General features: G+C 38.8%; 1 protein-coding gene across 3 annotated transcripts in view; it reads right to left on the reverse strand.

Annotated features, from left to right (window-relative positions):
- Positions 1-19,799, reverse strand: part of LOC123859532 (inactive tyrosine-protein kinase transmembrane receptor ROR1) — a 478,330-nt gene that overhangs the window by 49,689 nt on the left and 408,842 nt on the right. For 2 of the 3 annotated variants that reach the window (XM_054512827.2, XM_064589028.1), the window contains exon 10: positions 1,523-1,643. In XM_054512827.2, coding sequence (XP_054368802.1) covers positions 1,523-1,643 — 121 coding nt within the window. Of the gene's footprint in view, positions 1-1,522; positions 1,644-7,006; positions 7,105-11,972; positions 12,066-13,087; positions 13,170-15,520; positions 16,970-19,799 lie in introns of those variants that run through there. The other variant, XM_045897499.3, reaches the window with a different exon arrangement.

A 19,799-nucleotide genomic window follows, 5' to 3' on the forward strand; every position in this document is an offset into this window, starting at 1 on the left:
AACCTGCCAAAGTCTATTTGCTGTTGCTCATCTGCTAGGTGATTTGGCAACTGGGGCAGCTTTTCTGTCTGACTTGATAGTACAGCTGGAGAACTGAAAGGAGTGAAGGATGGCATCTACTAGGCAGGGGGACAAAAAGAAGGGCTGACTTCTCTTCAGTTTCTTTCTCATCCTTCCTTTTGGCAGGCTAAACCCAAAATCTATTGCACAGAATCATTTACTGTAGGCAATACTTTAAAACCAGTTTTCAAATTTCCATTTACCAGACTATGGATATAGCTTTGTTATAGAATATTTCTTTATAATGTTAGTACTGCAGGGCTCAGTGAAGGTTTAAGTGATATAAATTGTTCATTCATTCATTCTACAAATAGTAACTGAGCACAGAGGACACAGTAGTGGATGCTACAATATTCTGGGAGATCAGAAGTGTGGTCAGAATGAAGCAATAGGACTCCTCTGTGCACAAACCAGCTTTAAAACTGTCAGGGAATGTTTGAGGGACTCCACCACAATCATGGCATGTTTGAAGATACCGAAAAGGATGCCTAATCAACACTGCTTGATTTGCACCAGACCCAAAGCCCAGAGGAGCACTTGAACTTGGTCACAATTGTATACACCTAGCTAATGGACTGGCAGGCCCTGGAAGGGGACTGGAAAAAGAAACAGGGGACATCTGAAAGAAAAAGCACATGAGAGATCAGTTTGGTAGAACGAGTCTGAACAGCAAGGCTTGCTGTTAGGGAGGAAATGACAGCAGTTACTATGTCTGGCTGCTGTGCATGGCTGGAAAAAGAAGGGGCAGGATAGAGAGGAAAGAACTATGCGCACTAGGGCCCCAACCCCCACTTGTGATGAACCCCTCTGGGCATAAGGAACCAATAGCCTTATTCTGCTAATTGCAGAGAGAACACAGGAGCAGTAGAGAGACTGGGCTAAGTCATGAAGAGGTCCCTGGCAGGATAAAAGAGAGCAAAACAAGGGTATCAAAAGAAAAAAAAAACAAAAACCCACTGGTCAATAGAGCAGAAAGATTGAAGAGCCTCAGATGTCATTTCCACATGGACTCTTAGAAGGAATATCTTGAGGGCGAACTCTTCAGAACAAAAAGCTGAACATTTTGCTAATCAAGAGGAAAGGAGTCCCAGTTCAGTAAGATCTGGGGTACTGCAGGTCAAATCTGGGAAATATCCATTTTGGATCAAAGAGTTAAAATTAGATGTCATATCTTTATGATGGGTAAATAAGTTTCAGTCAGTACCACCATCCATATGACCATAACATTTAAAAATACTAAGCTTATGATCACTGATAATCTTTAAAGAACCACTTTTTGATTGACTTTTTGATAACTGACTGGCTTGACAAAGAGGTACAATAGGAGAAATCTTAGTATGATTTCATTCCTGAGAATGGATACAGAAAATATTCGCTTATATAACACTTATTTGCTGGATCATTTATTTGCTATAAATGCATAATTAATAATTGGCAAAAACAATAAATAGGCACTTCTTACATTGTGTTGGTTGGTTGAGAAGTCTTAGAACTTCTTGTTTGTACAGAGATTCATCTTTAATCAGCATTTGGGCTGCTTCCAAATTCACTGGATTTTCTAGCACTGGATTAGAAAGCATAACCTATAGGAAAAAAATATAAAAATTAAAGTTTTTAAAGTAAATTTTTTGCTAGAGCAAAAAGACAAGCCAACACATACAACAGTAACAAGCATTTATTACATGGCTACTATGTATCCATCTGGAGACAGATACAAAGACAAATGAGACATAGTCCGTCTCAAGAAACTCTTGGTCTATCTTGATGTTATCCTGTACATTCATGAGCCAAACATTAGGATCAAAACAAGTTACAAGTTCCTTCCTCTAGCCTATTCCTTTCTATCACATGAATTTAAATTCAATTTACATATAAAGGAAACTAAACATTAGGAAACACTGAAACATTTCCATTAAAAAATAAGTTTAATTTTTAACGTAAGATCATATTTAGATCATGGATAAACAAACGTATGTAATAAGGCTGTGTATACTGTGTATACTTCAACAATCCTCCAGATCATTGAATGAATTTGGTGTCTATAGTTTTCTATTGCTGCTGTGACAAATTAGCACAAATTTAGCAGCTTAAACCAATACAGATTTGGGGCACCTGGGTGGCTTAGTCGTTAAGCATCTGCCTTCAGCTCAGGTCATGATCCCAGGGTCCTGGGATGGAGCCCCACATTGGGCTACCTGCTCAGCAGGAAGCCTGCTTCTCCTTCTCCCACTCCCCCTGCTTGTGTTCCCTCCTTTGCTGTGTCTCTCTCTGTCAAATAAATAAAATCTTTAATGGAGCACTGGGTGTTATACGCAAACAATGAATCATGGAACACTACATCAAAAACTAATGATGTAATGTATGGTGATTAACATAATAAAATTAAAAAATCTTTAAAAAAATACAAATTTATTATCTCACATTTCTGTAGGTGGCTAGTCTTAGGTGGTCATTCTGGTTTCTCTTTTCCAGATTTAGTAAGACTAAAATCAGTGTTGGCTGGTTGGGCTCTTATCAGAGGTTCTGAAAGAATGTTTCCAACCTCATTCACGTTGTTAGTTGAATTCAGTCCCTTGCATTTGTAGGACTGAGGTCCCTGTTTCTTTGCTGGCTGTTAGCTGGGGGCCATCCTTAGCTCCAAGAGATCTCTTGCAAATTACATCTGGACCCCTACATCTCAGAGCAATTAAGGTATGAAAAATCCTTCTTATGCTTGGAATCTCTCTAATGTTCCTTCCTGCCACATCCATTCTCCTTCCACTCTATTTCTCTGAGCAACCCTTGTGCCTTCCTCTTCTATTGTTAAGGGGTTATAATAATTACTTTGTACACCTGTATAATTCAGGATAACTTTCCCATTTTAAGGTAAGCTGATTAGTAACTGTAATTCCATCTGCAAAGCCCTTTTACAGCAGTATGTAGATTAGATTAAATAACCAGAGGATGGGAGCCCTAGCGGGATATCTTTAAAATTCTGCCTGCCACCTGGGTGGCTCAGTCCATTAAGCATCTGCCTCTGGCTCGGGTCATGACCCTGGGGTCCTGGGATGGAGCCCTGCATCAGTCTCCCTGCTCAGCAGGGAAATCTGCTTCTGCCCCTCCCCCTCCTCATGTGTGCATGCATGCACGCGCGCACTCTCTCTCTCTCAAATAAATAAAATATTAAAAATAAAATAAAATTCTGCCTGCTATAGTATATGTGCATATGGACAAAATAGGGGACCAGTAGTAATGAAAACTTAATAGTTCTGCTAGACCATGATCTTGTTTATCTAGTACCTCAAAATTATTTTCCCAAATTGCAAATATTTATTCAATAATTTCAGTATTTTGAATAGTATAACACGCAAATTAGATAATAAAATATAGCCAAAATAATAACTACCAGAATACTAAGTGTAGATGTAGTTCAAAGTGGCTAAATGACTTAAGTGTCTTGGAAACGATGGCAGTCATCACTAATGAAAGCAATAATCTGACATCTGATATTTCAAAGGCAATAAGAATTTACTGCTGTTATTTGAGTTTTTCTGTTTGGAAAAGACATTTGAACATATCTCCAAGGATATTCTAAGTTGCTGAAATAAGGATTCAGTGTGGATTGCACTATACCTTTCAAAGTGGGTAGGAAGCAGATGAAACTTATCTTCAAGAGTAAGCTTTTGGTCTTTGGCTGGAGTGATAATCCTACTCAGAGAGGCACATCTGGTAAAGTTTATTCAATGCTCTTTGCATTGACACTATGCCTAAGACCTTTTCATATTATGTGTACACAAGCTACTAAGTATACTTAATGATTTTTAAGAACTGGAATATATTGAAATGTATGAATCAGACACCTTGCTAAAATAGTAAAAAGAAAAGGTCCAACTTTTATTTTTTTATAGACTTTATTTGTCAGAGAGAGAGTGTGCATTCACGTGCATGCAGGAGAAGGGGGAGGGGCAGAGGGAGAAGCAGTCTCCACACTGAGCAAAGAGCCGGATGTGGGACTTGATCCCAGGACTCTGGGATCATGACCTGAGCTGAAGGTAGACGCTTAACTGACTGAGCCCCCCCAGGCGTCCCAAGGTCCAACTTTTAAATTAGCCATGTGATAGTGTGGAACAACATAAGCATCTTTCCAGGGGATAAGTACAAAAAACTGGAGCATCAGTAAAAAACTACAACAGTAGGTAGAATTTATAATTTCCAATTAGTTAAAGCCCATGAATTTGGAATTCCTTCTATGGATGGGTGTTGCTGTTTACCTTCGCATTATATATTGAAGTACAAGTGTTCTTATAATCTTTTATAAGATTATAAAAATTTTAGGAGGAGATGATTAGTATATTTAGACTTTAAAATATTTTAAACACCATTTCAAATGCCACTCCCTTGAGTAACAATGTGATAACTATACATATGTCTCATCTATTGTTCAAAGGGAAATACTCAGAAATTACGGTCTGTGTACTGTCCATTACAGTAGGCACCAGCCATACGTGGCTATTTAAATTGAAATTAAAATACATTAAAAACCCAGTTCTCCTCAGTTACACTAGCCACATTTCAAGTGCACAGTAGCCACATGGCTAGTGCCTACTGTATTGGACAGCGCAGATACTGGACATTTCCATCAGTGCAGAAAGTTCTACTGGGCAGCACTGACCTTGAAAGAAGTATTGAATAGCCATTAAAATATTAACTGCAGCAATATGAAAATTACTTGAGATAAAGTGGTAAGTGAAAAATAAATAGGTCAAATAATTTGTCCATATAAACCATATTTGGAACGATGTAAAAAATTCAGGTTCATTCTTTCATTTGTGTTACTTAGCATCCACTGTCAACATTGTCCTAGGTGGGTACTGGGGAATCAGAGATGAATTGGACCTGTTCCCTGACCTCGAGGAGCCTGTAGTCCAATAGGGGAAGACATAGAAGAAAACAGTATGTGCATTACAGTATTACAGTCCTCTGATAGAAATCTGCCTAGAGTACCACTCAGTGGGTGGGAGACAAAAGAAACCCCTCAAGTACCAAAGCCGTCAATTCTACCTCTGAAAGAAAGTCAGGAAAGGTATCCCAGTGGAGGACTCATTGGCCCTGACTCTTCCAGTGTATGAAGCTTCTTCCCAGACAGACTGAGCAAGAGAGTAGCAAGAGAGAAGGAGAAAATGGGTTGCCAGTCAGAAATTAGACTAAGCACTTTTTAAGGTTCAAGACTTGCTTGGTTTGTAACTTTAGAATTGAGAACTCTATAAATGTTTTTTAACGTGAATTGAACCAAGCACTGTGAGTGAAGAAAAGCATGAAAATATAATAGGAGTGGGGCTGCATGGTGCTGTTAGAGAGTCTGAAGCCCAGCTGTGAGGACAAGTAGATAGTTTGTCAGGCAAGAGAACTGAGGCTAACCCTGCAGTGAATAGTGCTACTGAAAGATTTTAAACAAAAACATGGGAGAAAACATTAGAGGGAAATGCTAATCACAGTAGGGTTAAGGTTTTTCTTTATGACTATCATTGATTTTCCTTTTCTTTCTACTATCTCTCTTTTTTTTAATTTGAGAGAGAGAGAGAGCATGCTCTGGATAAGTTGTATTAATTGGGGGGGAGGGGCAGCGGGAGAAGGAGAGAGAAAATTCCAAGCAGACTCCCCACTGAGCCTCAAAACATTCAGTTTTATTATTCTTTTTAATTTAAAGATTTAATTATTTGAGAGAGAGAGAGAGCACATGCTTGTGCAGGGGTAGGGGGACAGAGGGAGAAGGGAGAGAGAATCTCAAGCAAACTCCCTGCTGAGCACAGAGCCTGATGTGGAGCTCCATCTCACCACACTGAGATCATGATCTAAGCCAAAATCAAGAGTCAGATGCTTACTGACTGAGCCACCCAGGCGCCCCTCAGTTTTACTCTTCTTAAGGCAGATCCTAATTCAGGTAGAAGAGACAGGACTATGACTCAGTTTGAAGGAATCAAAAAGATCAACCCCAGATATTTGCAGATCATGCTCACTTAGTTCTTTACAGTTTTTGTTCAAATGTCTCTCCCCAAACACGGCTTAGCACAGGTAGGTGCTCAATACATATTTGTAGAATGAATGAATGGGTAAGTTTGGACATTTAATCTCTAAGAAAGATTGCTTTTCTCAGTATACTAAGATGACTAGACAGAAAATTTTTTTTCAAAAATAAGAAATGGGATTTGTATTATAATTCTATGTGATTGAGAGAATTCAATTCAGCCAGAATACTACATTTCTGTAAGTATTCCAAATAATCAAAATTTAATAGTTTATCTTCAGATACTATTAATGATGAGTAGGTCCATGGGAAAGTGCCATTGAAATAATTTATTTTAGCACCAGATGAGAAAAGAGGTTTTTTGAGGGTCAGAAATAACAGAACACTGAGGCATGCTCCTAAGGACCATGAATCCAGGGGACCTAGGGGCATTCCAGAAACAGGCAACAATCTGAGGGGAGGAAAAAAATCCCTGCTTTAGTTGTTCACTGAATTTGATATGAAAGTTTATAAAAGAGCAAGTAGCTAAGCACTGTCAGAAACAAAGGATAAAGCTGAACATTTTAAGTTGTAGTCATTTGGTTCACCTTTCTAAGGAAGACAAGATTCATGAATGAGGAAAGATCATATCCAATATTACGAAGTAAAGTTAGAAGCCAGAAGAAAACTTGAGACTATATTTCTAGAATTGAAACCATCCAGTTCTTTTCTAAATAAAACATATATTCTTTCATTGTAAAGGGCAGTAACTATCAATTTCACTTTAAAATAATATTTATAAGTTCCACTTTATAGCCTTGGTGTAAAAATGCTATTGACTTAAATAAGTTTACTCAAATCCTTCAAACATTTAAATATTCCTTGTACATCTTATTCCATATATTTTGAATAACTGGGATAGTTGAAAGTATTAAAGAGAGCATTACATTAATCTGTTCTTACCTGGAGGGTAAGTAAGATGCTGCTCAAGGTATAGCTTGTATTCCACTTATCGGGGTCATCCAAAATATCTATACAAGCGCGACCAGTATTTTGGTCTACTGTATTAAAATAATACACGAATATTCACACATAGAATACAGTTATTATTTAAAATATCATGGGCAAAATCAGAAAGCAAAAGACAAAGCAGAAAAGTATTTTCAATGAATGTGACCGACAGCTGATATAGTACAGCTATTAAAAGCACAGGCTTTAGGGGCGCCTGGGTGGCTCAGTTGGTTAAGCAACTGCCTTTGGCTCAGGTCATGATCCTGGAGTCCCTGGATCGAGTCCCTGGATCGAGTCCCGCATCGGGCTCCCTGCTCGGCGGGGAGCCTGCTTCTGCCTCTAACCCTCCCCCCTCTCATGTATTCTCTCTCTCTCTCATTCTCGCTCTCTCAAATAAATAAATAAATCTTTAAAAAAAAAAAAAAAAAAACACAGGCTTTAGTGTCAGACACTCGGAGATCTGAACGTTGACTCCCCCGCCTGTCAGCTCTGCTATGTTGAGCAATTTAACTTCATCTCTCTAGGTCTCACTTTCCTAATACGCGAAATGGGGCTATCATGAGAGTACTTTCCTTCACTGAAAAGAATTAAAAAATAAAGTACTTCATAGAGTACCTGACATGTGGCAAATCCCCCCTCAATGATAGACATTATTAACAATAGTCTTATTAATATATAAAAAAAAAGCTTTTGTAAATGACTCAGAGAAACATTTCTACTCTAACAGAAAAATCTTGCAATAAAAAGTTAAGAACTAAAAAGAAACTTTTGAAAAAGTGAAAAGAGGGGTGTTGGATTTGACATTGTACTGTAAAACTACAATAATTAGAACTGCAGAGTGGGACATGAGATTAAACAATGTGATAAGAGCCTTTAGAAACAAAACCTAGGGGCGCCTGGGTGGCTCAGGCGTTGGGCGTCTGCCTTCGGCTCAGGTCATGATCCCAGGATCCTGGGATCGAGCCCCGCATTGGGCTCCCTGCTCAGTGGGAGGCCTGCTTCTCCGTCTCCCACTCCCCCTGCTTGTGTTCCCTCTCCTGCTGTGTCTCTCTGTCAAATAAATAAATAAAATCTTTAAAAAAAAAAAAAAAGAAAAAGAAACAAAACCTAGTATGTATTAAAACTGTTGTATGTTAAAAGTGCAATTATGATTCAGCAGCAAAAGAAGATTATCAACAAATGGCATTAATAAGCACTGTGCAAATTACTGATTGTCCTTTGGTATTTGCACTTCCTTTCTTCCATCTCTTCTGGAATAAGGAGCACTATGCCTGCCCCCCATCTCCATCCCTCTGTGTGGTTTTAGATAAATACCTGCTTGCCCACATTTTCCCCAGCCTTTCCTCCAGCAAGATGTGGCCATGTAACTAAGTTGTAATTGTGGGATAACAGCAGAAGGAAAGTGTGAAACTTCTAGATATACTTCCTGATGGGAGCTGTTTTGCCCTCGTTTTCTTTTCCCCTTCCCATTGGCTGGAAATGGTCACAGAGTAAAAGTCTTACATTCAAAAATGATAACCGCACGTTCAGGATGGCAAAACCTCCCTGCCAGCTTTGTTTTCATACACAGACTGGAAAGATATCGAGAAGCTTGACCTATGCCCTAACAAATTAATTAAATCAGTATTAAAAAAAAAAGAATGGAGTTAAATATGAAAAATAAGACTACAGAATAACTAAAAGAATATTAAAATAATGATTTGACTGTATTTGGGGAAGGGATCATCTAAGTTTAAAAGTAACTGCAAAAATCTCAAAGGATGAGACTAATAGATTTGACTACAGAAAATTTTTTAAATCCCAGGTATAAAAAAAACCAGCATAAGCAAAATTTTAAAAATTAGTGACAAAGGGAAATATTCGCAATATCTAAGACAATGTAATAACACTGTTAAGTCTGATGGTTCACAAAATAAGAAATACAATCAACAGACATGAAAAAATGTTTAACTCACAAGTATTCAAAGAAGTGCTTATTAAAATAACAGTGACATTCTTATTAAATTGGCAAAAAATGCCTCTGAAGTTTCAATGCCCAGATATGGAGAGTGCTAAAATGACGACTTTATACACAGTTATTGATGGAAGTGTAAATAACATCCCAAAAGGCAACCTGGCTTTATGTATCTGAAGACAGAACCCTATAGAGCCATCCTTCGGAGTTTGGAGGCTAATAAATCATACTCCCCTCCTCCCAAGCTCATATATAATGAAATAGACCTAAGTGTTGAAAGATGGAAGTAAAAAAATCAATTTTATTGTAGGTAAGACTGAAATGGAGAATGCATGTGATCAATGGCTTTACTCGAGCTCCACAAAGTCCCCCTGATTTGAACTTAACACCCAAACTGAAGGCTTGCCTGTTTCCTGCCTGGAGAAAGCCATAGGGAACCCATTCTAAGGGAAGACTGGCTGGAAAGAAAGTGTTGAGCCACACATGTTCAATTTTTTTCTCCTATTTCCTCAATAGGTAAGTCACTCAAGGAGTGCGGGAGGGAAAGAAGAGCAATCACAAGTTTTCTGTACTTTCCCTCCTAGAGACAGAGGTTCTCCGTATTCTGTGGAAATGGAAGGTGTGGGGACTAGGGGATGAGAACACTGACCCCCACTACATTTAACCAGTAATTCCACTCCTGTTTATGTTAAGCAAATAATAGCAACTGTATACAATGAATTGTGTACCATAAATTTAATTTTATACCTTAAAAATAGGTTTTAATTACAAAGTAATAATATACTTGGAAAAAATTATATAAAAGTACATGGTGATTACACGGAGCACTGTGTGTTATACGCAAACAATGAATCATGGAACACTACATCAAAAACTAATGATGTAATATATGGTGATTAACATAAAAAAAGAGTACATGATGATTAACATAATAAAAAATAACAAAATAAATCATATTTTACAAATAAAAAAAAGTATGTAAAGTAAAATATGAAAGCTCCCTTGCCTACTAATACCACCTCTTCAGAGTTATTACCAGTTGGTCTAGGGACACCTGGGTGGCTCAGTCAATTAAGCATCTGACTCTTGGTTTCGGCTCAGGTCATGATTTCAGGGTCTTGAGATCAAGCCTTATGCCAGGCTCTGTGCTCAGAGTGGAGTCTGCTTGAGAGATTCTTTCCCTCTCCCTCTGCCCCTCCCCGTTTGTGTGCATGTGCATGCATGTGCTCTCTCTCTCTCTCTCCAAAATAAATAAATAAATAAAATCTTCAAAAAAATAAATCTACCAGTTGGTCTATACAAATACACATACACACGTGTGTGTGACTGTGTGTATCGTTTTTGTTTTTTTTTTTTATTAAATGGAATTATATCTCACGTGTTATTCTTTGAAGGTTTTTTTTTTTTTCATTTAACAGTAAATCATCAACATATTTCTGGACATATTTATGAAAAAATATTTGAGCACCAGCTATGTGCCAGGTAAGGAATATTCTAGGAATAGCAGTGACCAAAAAGTCTAGCTGTTTATATCTTCCTTGTGATGTATACAGCTGTAAGATATTTTACTTAAAAATTCCTATATTAACAGACACTGGGATTATTTCCCTTTTCCCTATTTCCAACATTGTTACCGGGAACAAACATATTTAAATATTATACATACTCTTCCACACTTGTGCTAGTATTTCTATAGAATAATTTATAAACACGGTATTACAGGGATTTAGGGCTATTTGCATTTTATAGCTGATTAGAAACTATCAACTGCTTCCCCAAAAGGTCACACTGAGGTCATCATTATATCAGAGAACCCACCCACCCACATTTGCCACCCCTACTAAAATTGTTAAATTTTTAACATTTTGTAAACATAAGCAATGAATCATAAATTTTTGTTTTAATATGCATTTATTTTCTTACTAGTGAAGCTGAACACCTTTTTATGTTTATTTTTGTTATGTTTCTTCTATCAAGTGTTTGTTTATAGCCTTTGCCTGTTTTTATATTGCTTTATTTTTTCTTATTGATTCTTAAGTGTTCTTTATATGTAGATATTCTGTTTTACACATTGCAAATATTGTATCTTGGTTTGCAAAAGTCAATGTATTTTGTCTCTGTTTATAATACTGTTGGCTGTAGAGAAGTTCTAAAAAGTTTATGTAGTTTAATGTGTCATGCTTTTTTCAGTTACTAGGTTTTATCATATTTAGAAAAGCCTTCCTCCCAAGCCGATTAAAAATTCTATTTGATTTTCTTCTTTTTATTTAAGATTTTATTTATTTATTTGACAGACAGAGAGAGAGAGCGAAAGAGGGAACACAAGCAGGGGGAGTGGGAGAGGGAGAAGCAGGCTTCCCTCCAAGGAGGGAGCCTGATGCAGGGCTTGATCCCAGGACCCTGGGATTATGACCTGAGCAGATGCTTAATGACTGAGCCACCCAGGTGCCCCTGATTTTCTTCTTTTTAGTATTTAAAACTTTTAGACTTTTTGATACATCAGGAATTCATTTTGTATATAACTTGACTAGCAATCTAACTCATTTCTTTCTAAAATGTTAATGTCAGTCCATTATTTTTTATGATAATAAAATCAGATCAAATGAGAATATTGAATACAAGAATAGTTAAGTTTATCATTTAGTCATTAAAAATGACCTTTTGAAGACTGTTTAATAATCCAGAAATAAACATGTCATTTTATAAACTTCATATGTAATACTTCAACTATGTAGAAGAAATACATACATAGTAAAAAGAAAATACATTTGTTTAAATATTGAGAGGAATAGCTCTCTGAATTAGCAAAGTGATAATTTTTTTCTGCCTTTTTGTATTTTCCCCGATAAGCATGCTTACTAAATATAACCATAACAACGTTTTTAGAAACATTATCAAACACTTATAAGGAACAAGGATAATAGGGACAGAGCCCCAACGACAAAAATCTCATTTGGCGCTTACCATTTGGATGAAAAGGAATTGTTAGGAATTTCACAACTGGAGGGACAAAATTGTATTGTGACGTAAAGTTTATTTTCAGTTGGAAGAATAATCCTATGATAAAGAAACAAACATTTTTACTTAAAATAATAACTTAAGTGTCATGTTGTATTGATTAATTGAAACCTGAAGTTTCTCTTTAGCTTAGCCTCCTCGAGGTCCCTAGAGTTTTATAAGTAAATTGGATCATACGGTACATAAAGTCCTCTAGATAGTCTAATAGACTCCTCACAATCTAATTCCACTGTGTTTTCATCCTGTTTCCCACCAGTCCTTTCCATCCACTAACTCCATCCCCTAACACCTGCCCCTTTCACTGTATTGCTCATATTTACTGAACTCACTGTTTTAGAACTGTCTCTTGTTCATAAGCTTTTGCCATGCTGTTTACGCAGACTGAATTTCCTTCCCCTCCTTCCAAACCTAACAAACTCTTACCCATTCCTCAGGATTCAACTCAAATGTCACTTCCTTGAGAAGCCAGCCATTCCTGACCTTCTAAGACAAAAGTAACTAATCACTGTCTTCTCAGCATTCCAGTCAGGATCCATTAATAGCACATATTAGATTTTATTATAATTAACCACTTACATTTTTCTCCCCTACTTCACTCAACAACTCTATTTTGTTAATCCATAAAGAAAGAGTGCATGGCCATTAAAGATTATAGTGGCCCAGTCTTCTCAAGAATTTGATTTATAAAAATTTGGGGAAAAATCATGAAGGAAAAAAATGAGAGATAATTGTGGGATTTTTATGCATGTAGGAATTTTTATAGTTATTCTCTGATTTAATGGAAGACTTACATGATATTCCCAATTGATATGCTTTATTGTGTCTGCTTCTTAAAAGTGTAATAACATTAAAATTTGGCATAAGGAAAAATTCAAATCTAAAATTTCCATCTACATTAACAAATGGCAAGAAATTAAGCAACATGATGAAAAAAATAACATGTGAATACCTTTAGAATGCTAGAGAATTTATATACTGTAACCTTATTATACACGTAAAGAAGATGGGCTAATAATGGTATAAAGACTTTAAAAAAGTAAATTGGTTTTGAAAACACAAACCATGCCAAAATGTATTTTGTAGACCTTCAATATCGGCTCCCCATTCCATTAGATCTTCACTTACAGGAAAGGCAGTAATACCCTTTAATTAAAAAAAAAAAATCAAAGCAGAAGAAAAGATTTAATATCACAGCTTTGAAAATCAGATGTCAAGTTACAGTGAATTCCAAAAACTCCACATTTTCTTTTCCTGATAAATTTATTTATTTGTTGATTTGGGGAGATGTTATATATTATATACTGTCTTATTACACAGAAGTTAAGGTAGAGTCCAAGAAACACACAAAATAGTAAATTTAAAATAAATCATAAGCATGGAAATCACAAGTGGACTACAAAGTCCACTTTTTTTTTTATTAAAAAAAGCTTATATAAATCAATAGGTCAGTTTAAGATTCCAAATAGAAAAGGTGGAAATGGTTGGAAAGATGCATTTCTTCCAAACTTTAAAAAACTATACGGATGCTATATGGAGGGCATGGAGCAGAAAATTTCCATTAAGAAAAACACAACTCCGGGGCGCCTGGGTGGCTCAGATGGTTAGGCGTCTGCCTTCGGCTCGGGTCGTGATCCCAGGGTCCTGGGATCGAGTCCCGCATCGGGCTCTCTGCTCCTTGGGAGCCTGCTTCTCCCTCTGCCTCTCTCTCTCTCTCTCTCTCATGAATAAATAAATAAAATCTTTAAAAAAAAAAAAAAAAAAAAAAAAAGAAAAACACAACTCCGGGGCGCCTGGGTGGCTCAGTTGGTTAAGCTACTGCCTTCGGCTCAGGTCATGATCCTGGAGTCCCGGGATCGAGTCCCGCATTGGGCTCCCTGCTTGGCAGGGAGTCTGCTTCTCCCTCTGACCCTCCTCCCTCTCATGCTCTCTGTCTCTCATTCTCTCTCTCTCTCAAATAAATAAATAAAATCTTTAAAAAAAAAAAAAAGAAAAACACAACTCCAACATTATGCTTGTATATAAAAATAAAATTTTCCTACGCTTGTGGTACTGTCCCAATGGAGGGACAAGAAATGTATTTCATGGAAAAGTTTATCCTTTATGCTGAGGGATACACTTAAATATAGTGAACAAATATTTCTGAGCAACCACATAGTTATTAAGTAGGTTATATGCTAGTCTGGATAAACATTATATCTCTATTATCTACATTATTTGTAGTTACATATCACTTCTTTCTTCATCAAATTCTCTTTTACCTGAGAACCACAAAGTTCAGGTAGAACAGAAACAAACAACATCAGATGTTAGGTTGGTATGTCGGATTGTTGTTGGACGCAATAATTGTTCCTAACATCTCCAGTGAAGACAATACTTCTATAGCACGGGGTGGAGGGTGGGGTTGGGCAGAACAATGCCATTGAACTACACCTGAGGCAACTGTTGATAGCCCTTTGAGCCCTCCCTCTAAGGCGGCTTTCTTTCTATTCTTTCTCTTAAGTACTCCCTCCCCCTCCCTTCCATTTTTTATTCTCCATAGAATAAGTGATAAATCAGCCTGTGGCACCGATGGACCTCACTGTAATATATATGACAGCATTTGGCAAAAAGTGCACTAGACAGTGAGGAGTAGAGTTTAAGACTTAAGAGTGAGGGGTTTGGAATCAGAAAACCCTGTGATGGAAGCCTGGGGCCAAATATTTACTGAACCTTTCTGGGGCTTAGGTTTCTGGTAGGTAAAACAAAACACTACTTATTAAATAATGTTGTAATTAATGAGCACAACCCTGCACCTCCTCATCACCCTCTGATAGGGCTTAAGTACACATAAATTACTCTGCACAATATGCTCCATGTTTTTATTATTATTATGAAATCATAATAATTCGTATTATCATAAGATGATTGTTACGGTGCAATCCATTCTTTAAATAACAACACTGTAGTGGCAAATTAGGTTTAACTAAATTATGCCTTATAGAATAAACACGGATTGAAATGATTTTAAAAGCGTCTGCCTTCGGCTCAGGTCATGATCCGAGGGTCTGGGATCGAGCCCCGCATCGGGCTCCCTGCTCAGCGGGAGGCCTGCTTCTCCCTCTCCCACTCACCCTGCTTGTGTTCCCTCTCTCGCTGTGTCTCTCTCTGTCAAATAAATAAATAAAATCTTTAAAAAAAAAAAAAAGAAAGTGGAGTCAGCAGCTGATAGATTATACATATAGGGTGAGTGAAAAGGAGTAGTGCCGGGCGCCTGGGTGGCTCAGTCGTTAAGCGTCTGCCTTTGGCTCGGGTCATGATCCCAGGGTCCTGGGATCGAGCCCCGCATCGGGCTCCCTGCTCAACAGGGAGCCTGCTTCTCCCTCTCCCTCTGCTTCTCCCCCTGCTCATGTTCTCTCTCTCTCTCTCTGTATCTCTGTGTCTCGAATGAAAAGAAAAAAAATCTTTAAAAATTCGTACCCCAACGAAACACATCCCTCCAGGTTCCCAGGACTCACCTTAAACTTGTTCTCCTTCAACTCTTGGAAGTCTCTTTCCAGCAAGAAGTCAGTTCTGCAGTGCATGATAAGGCAACAAAGGGTCTGGCACTTGTCCCCACACGCCTAGCGTTTCCTGAGACAGGTGTCTGAGGTTATGGGTCACTCCCCCAACCCTAGTAAACTCACGTAAACCGCTTGTTTTCTAGAGCCCCAGAACGCTCTGTCCTCCCAAGGAAGGTGCCTCTAAGTTGGATTTACAACAGAGACTTTTCTTTCTCCTCTGACTCCTCCCAACCGAGACTTCCAGAAGGAAAACGGGCACGTTCCCAACTGCGGCGTGTCGCTGCGGTGCCAGCCCACAGCCCAGGCTCAAGGCAAACTTGGAGGAGCACCTGGGACAGCTCGCGTTGTTCGTGCGGGAAGCGGGCGCGAGAGGGGGAAGCAGAGGCAGCGGAGGGCGGTCGTTAGTCGGGGTAATCCACGCCTCACAGGTGTCAGTGGGTGCCCGCTTCGAGGGAGGTCGCAAATCGGTTGCCAAGCAACAGGACCGCCTGCGGGAAAGTAGCGGAGCTTGGTTGCCCCTCATCCAATCAGCGACGGGGGGCAGGCCCCTGGGAACCTTCGCAGCCAATCGTCCAACCGTTTCACTTTGGCCGTGAGCTCCGTTGTCAAGGCAACACCTCCCCCCCCCCCCCCCCGCCAACTCAGTCCACCAACGAAGACTGTGGACTGTACCCAACTAGTGTAGAATGTGAATAAAGTCCCGGGATCTTTCAGAGCCTTCACTCGAAGTCCTTCTCTGAAATGCTTTCCTTTTTCTTTGAATACCAGAAACTATGGGGTAATAAGTGATCATTAGGTACAAGTCTGAGCTTATTAATCAAAACTTACATGGCAAGCCACCATTCATAATACGTTCGCATACATTATTACGTCATCGTACCCTACAGTTACCTTGGGAGGATGTTCCAGGAACAGAGAAGTACTTAAAATGTCTCGGGTTCCCATCTTTGGCCACAGGGTTTTGCTCCCGCTGTTCCTTCTATCTAGACATTTACCACATCCCTTCCACCCTCTCTCCCCCCATTTTTCTTCACACATCTCTCAGATTTAACTTTGCTCACGATTCCTTATGGGATCCTCTAAGACAAGATTAGGTTCCTCTCTTTTGTGATCCAAGAGGACCCTCATTAGCACTTATCACACTGGATTACAATTGCCTATTGTCTTCTTCAGCCAACTGGGAGCTACTGAAAGGTGTTCATTTACCAGTGCCAACTACAGACATTGGCAACATAGTTCAGAGTGCTTTTTGGTTATTTACTAATTTGTTTTACTAATTTTATGGAAACACTATCAGTTCAATTAGTTCATTCATTCCACCAATATTAACGACTTATTATGTATTTTGGAACAATTCTTTTTTTTTTTTTTTTAAGATTTTATTTATTTGACACAGAGAGCACAAGCAGGGGGAGCGGCAGGCAGAGGAAGAAGCAGACTCCCCGAGGAGCAGGGAGCCTGATGCGGGGCTTGATCCCAGGGTCCTGGGATCATGACCTGAGCCAAAGGCAGTCACTTAACCAACTGAGCCATCCAGGCGCCCCATAAACATACTGTGGAACAATTCAAATGAAGTGACAGCCTTTATGCCTCCAGTATACAATGAAGTACACAAAACAAAACAAGTACACAAAACAAAAATACATGATAAGTGACATGTAGACAATAAAAGAGTAATGTGACCAAGAGTGCAGCAGGTAGTCAAGGGTTAGATGTGGTGGTCAGGGAAGGCCTCTGTCAGGAGAGGATTTTGAGATGATACTTCAAAGACAAGATGAAAAGGAGCCAGCTTTATGAAATGGAGGACAGATACTTCCAGGAAGATGAAAACACAATAGTTCTAGTCAGGAAAAAGCTAGGCTTAAAAAAAGAATCACGCAGGGCTTGAGAGGGTATGAGTGAGATATAATTAGGGTGGGGCACTACAGGATGGGAGGTTTGGGTTTTATTTGAATAGCAGTGGGGACCCAGTGGATGGTGTTAAGTCTCAAGAGAGAGTAATGCTCTGGTTTACTTTTACAAAATTACCTTGGCTGCTTTGTGGAGAATGGATTGTGGGGGAAATCATTTAGAAGGCTCCATGTTCAATTTCATGGCCAGGTATGATAGCTTACAAATTCCCAACAATATATTAATTTTACTAACATTTTGGCACAATAAAATGATTTTATTCTATATTTCATAAAACTGAATATAAAGGAATTTTCCTATTAAAACATCAACTAGGATCTAAAATTGAATTTTTTTGGCTGCCCTTTATATCCATCAGATTTTAACTTGGATTTATGTAGGACTGTGAATGTAAGGTGAAAGTGAAGACAGGGCATTTCAGTGAGAAGAGAATGCACCAATTTGGGGTTTTTAGCTAGCTTTTTTTTAAAATGATGATATCTTGATGATTTTTTGATGATATCATGGTGGTCCTGTGGCTCCTTTGACTCCAGTAGGGGAACACCGTGACAGTAAATGCAGGATCCTTTGTTATTTCTTTAAAATTTTGTTCTAAGGATGCCTGGGTGGCTCAGTTGGTTAAGCGGCAGGCTCTTTTTTTTTTTTTTTTTTTTAAGATTTTATTTATTTGACAGAGACACAGTAAGAGAGGGAACACAAGCAGGGGGAGAGGGAGAGGGAGAAGCAGGCTTCCCACTGAGCAGAGAGCCCAATGTAGGGCTCGATCCCAGGACCCTGGAACCATGACCTGAGCCAAAGGCAGATGCTTAATGACTGAGCCACCCAGGCGCCCCAAGTGTTAGGCTCTTGATTTCAGCTCAGGTCCTGATCTCAGAGTTGTGAGATCAAGCCCACATTGGGCTCTGTGCGCAGCATGGAGTCTGCTTGAGATTCTCTTTCCCTCTGTCCCTGTCCTTCCTCCAACCCTCTCTCTCAAATAAATAAATAAATAAATAAATAAATAAATAAATAAACAAATGAATAAATAAACAAATAAATAAATAAATAAAATTTTGTTCAAGGGGAAATTATGTTAAGGTAAAAGAAAAAGGTAAAATTAAAACATTCTTCTGAATTTTTAGAAATTGGTATTTATATCCTACTTTAATGCAATGAAGATCAAGTTGATAGATTCTCATATGACCCCTCCTGGACCTCTCCTCGGGACTTCAGCCTAGTATACTCAATTGCCTAGTTCTTCCCCAGCTGTTTCAAAGACATTTCAAATTCAAAATGTCCAAAAATGAACTCATTACCTTTCCTCCTCTCCACTAGCCTTCTATTTCATTTTGTTCATTCAGTTTCTCAAGCTGGAAATCTGAAGGCCCCTCTGACTCCTCTTCCTCATGACTCACCTTCAATTATTCACCAACACCTGCTGCTTTTCTAGCTTCTTCTCAAGCCTTATCACCAGTGCCCGAGCTCACAGCCTTGTTATTTCTTGCTAGAACAGAGAACATCTTTATACTATACTCCTTGCCTCCAGACTTGCATGTCATGATACTTCATTGTAACGTATGTAAACTAACATGTGATCATGTAATTCTCTGCTGAAAGTAGTGCAAGAGACACCCCCCTCCCCCCGCCCCATAACCCCAGCTTACGCTACCTCCATCTACAGGGCTTTAAATGTGGATTGACTTCTGGGGGTGTGGGTTGGGAGACTAAAATTGTGGGCAACCTTGTATGTGTCTGTATAACTATATGTGTACGTGTGTGCACATCAACTTTTTTTGGTAGAATGGGGTCATGGGATTCATTAATTTCAGCCGAGCCTGTGATATAAAAAGCTTCAGAAACCATGCACTACAGAGTTAAATCCAGGCTTCTTAACATGGTGCTGCAAAACCTCCCACGCTATTATTCCCATCGACCCTTCCTTTATCGATGCCCACTCTGCTTCACATCTGAAACAGCAGCATCACTCAATTGCATCCCTCAACAGGGATACTTTTCCCTGGATCTACCATCTTGCCCAGGCTCTCTACCTGGACTTTCTTCCTCTTCTTCTTTATCTGGCTAACCAGCTCTTACTCATGTTGAAAGACATAATTCCTTCTCAGAGTCTTCCTGAAGTACCAGGATGGGTTGTGTTCTCATTTAACCTGGGTGCATCTTTGTAGATCGTTACCACATTGTTTTGAAATGATCTGCTTATGGGATTTTCTTCCTTACTAGAATGTAAATTCCTAAGGGCATGGAGACCTATTTATTCATCATTGCATTCCCAGCACCAAGCATCTGGCTCAGAGGGGCATCCCTATATGCTGATTGAATTGAACAA

The sequence above is a fragment of the Mirounga angustirostris genome, unplaced genomic scaffold (assembly GCF_029215605.1).
Source record: "Mirounga angustirostris isolate CCGP_5_RB_7025 unplaced genomic scaffold, mMirAng1.0.hap1 SCAF_4, whole genome shotgun sequence".
Taxonomy (NCBI): domain Eukaryota; kingdom Metazoa; phylum Chordata; class Mammalia; order Carnivora; family Phocidae; genus Mirounga; species Mirounga angustirostris.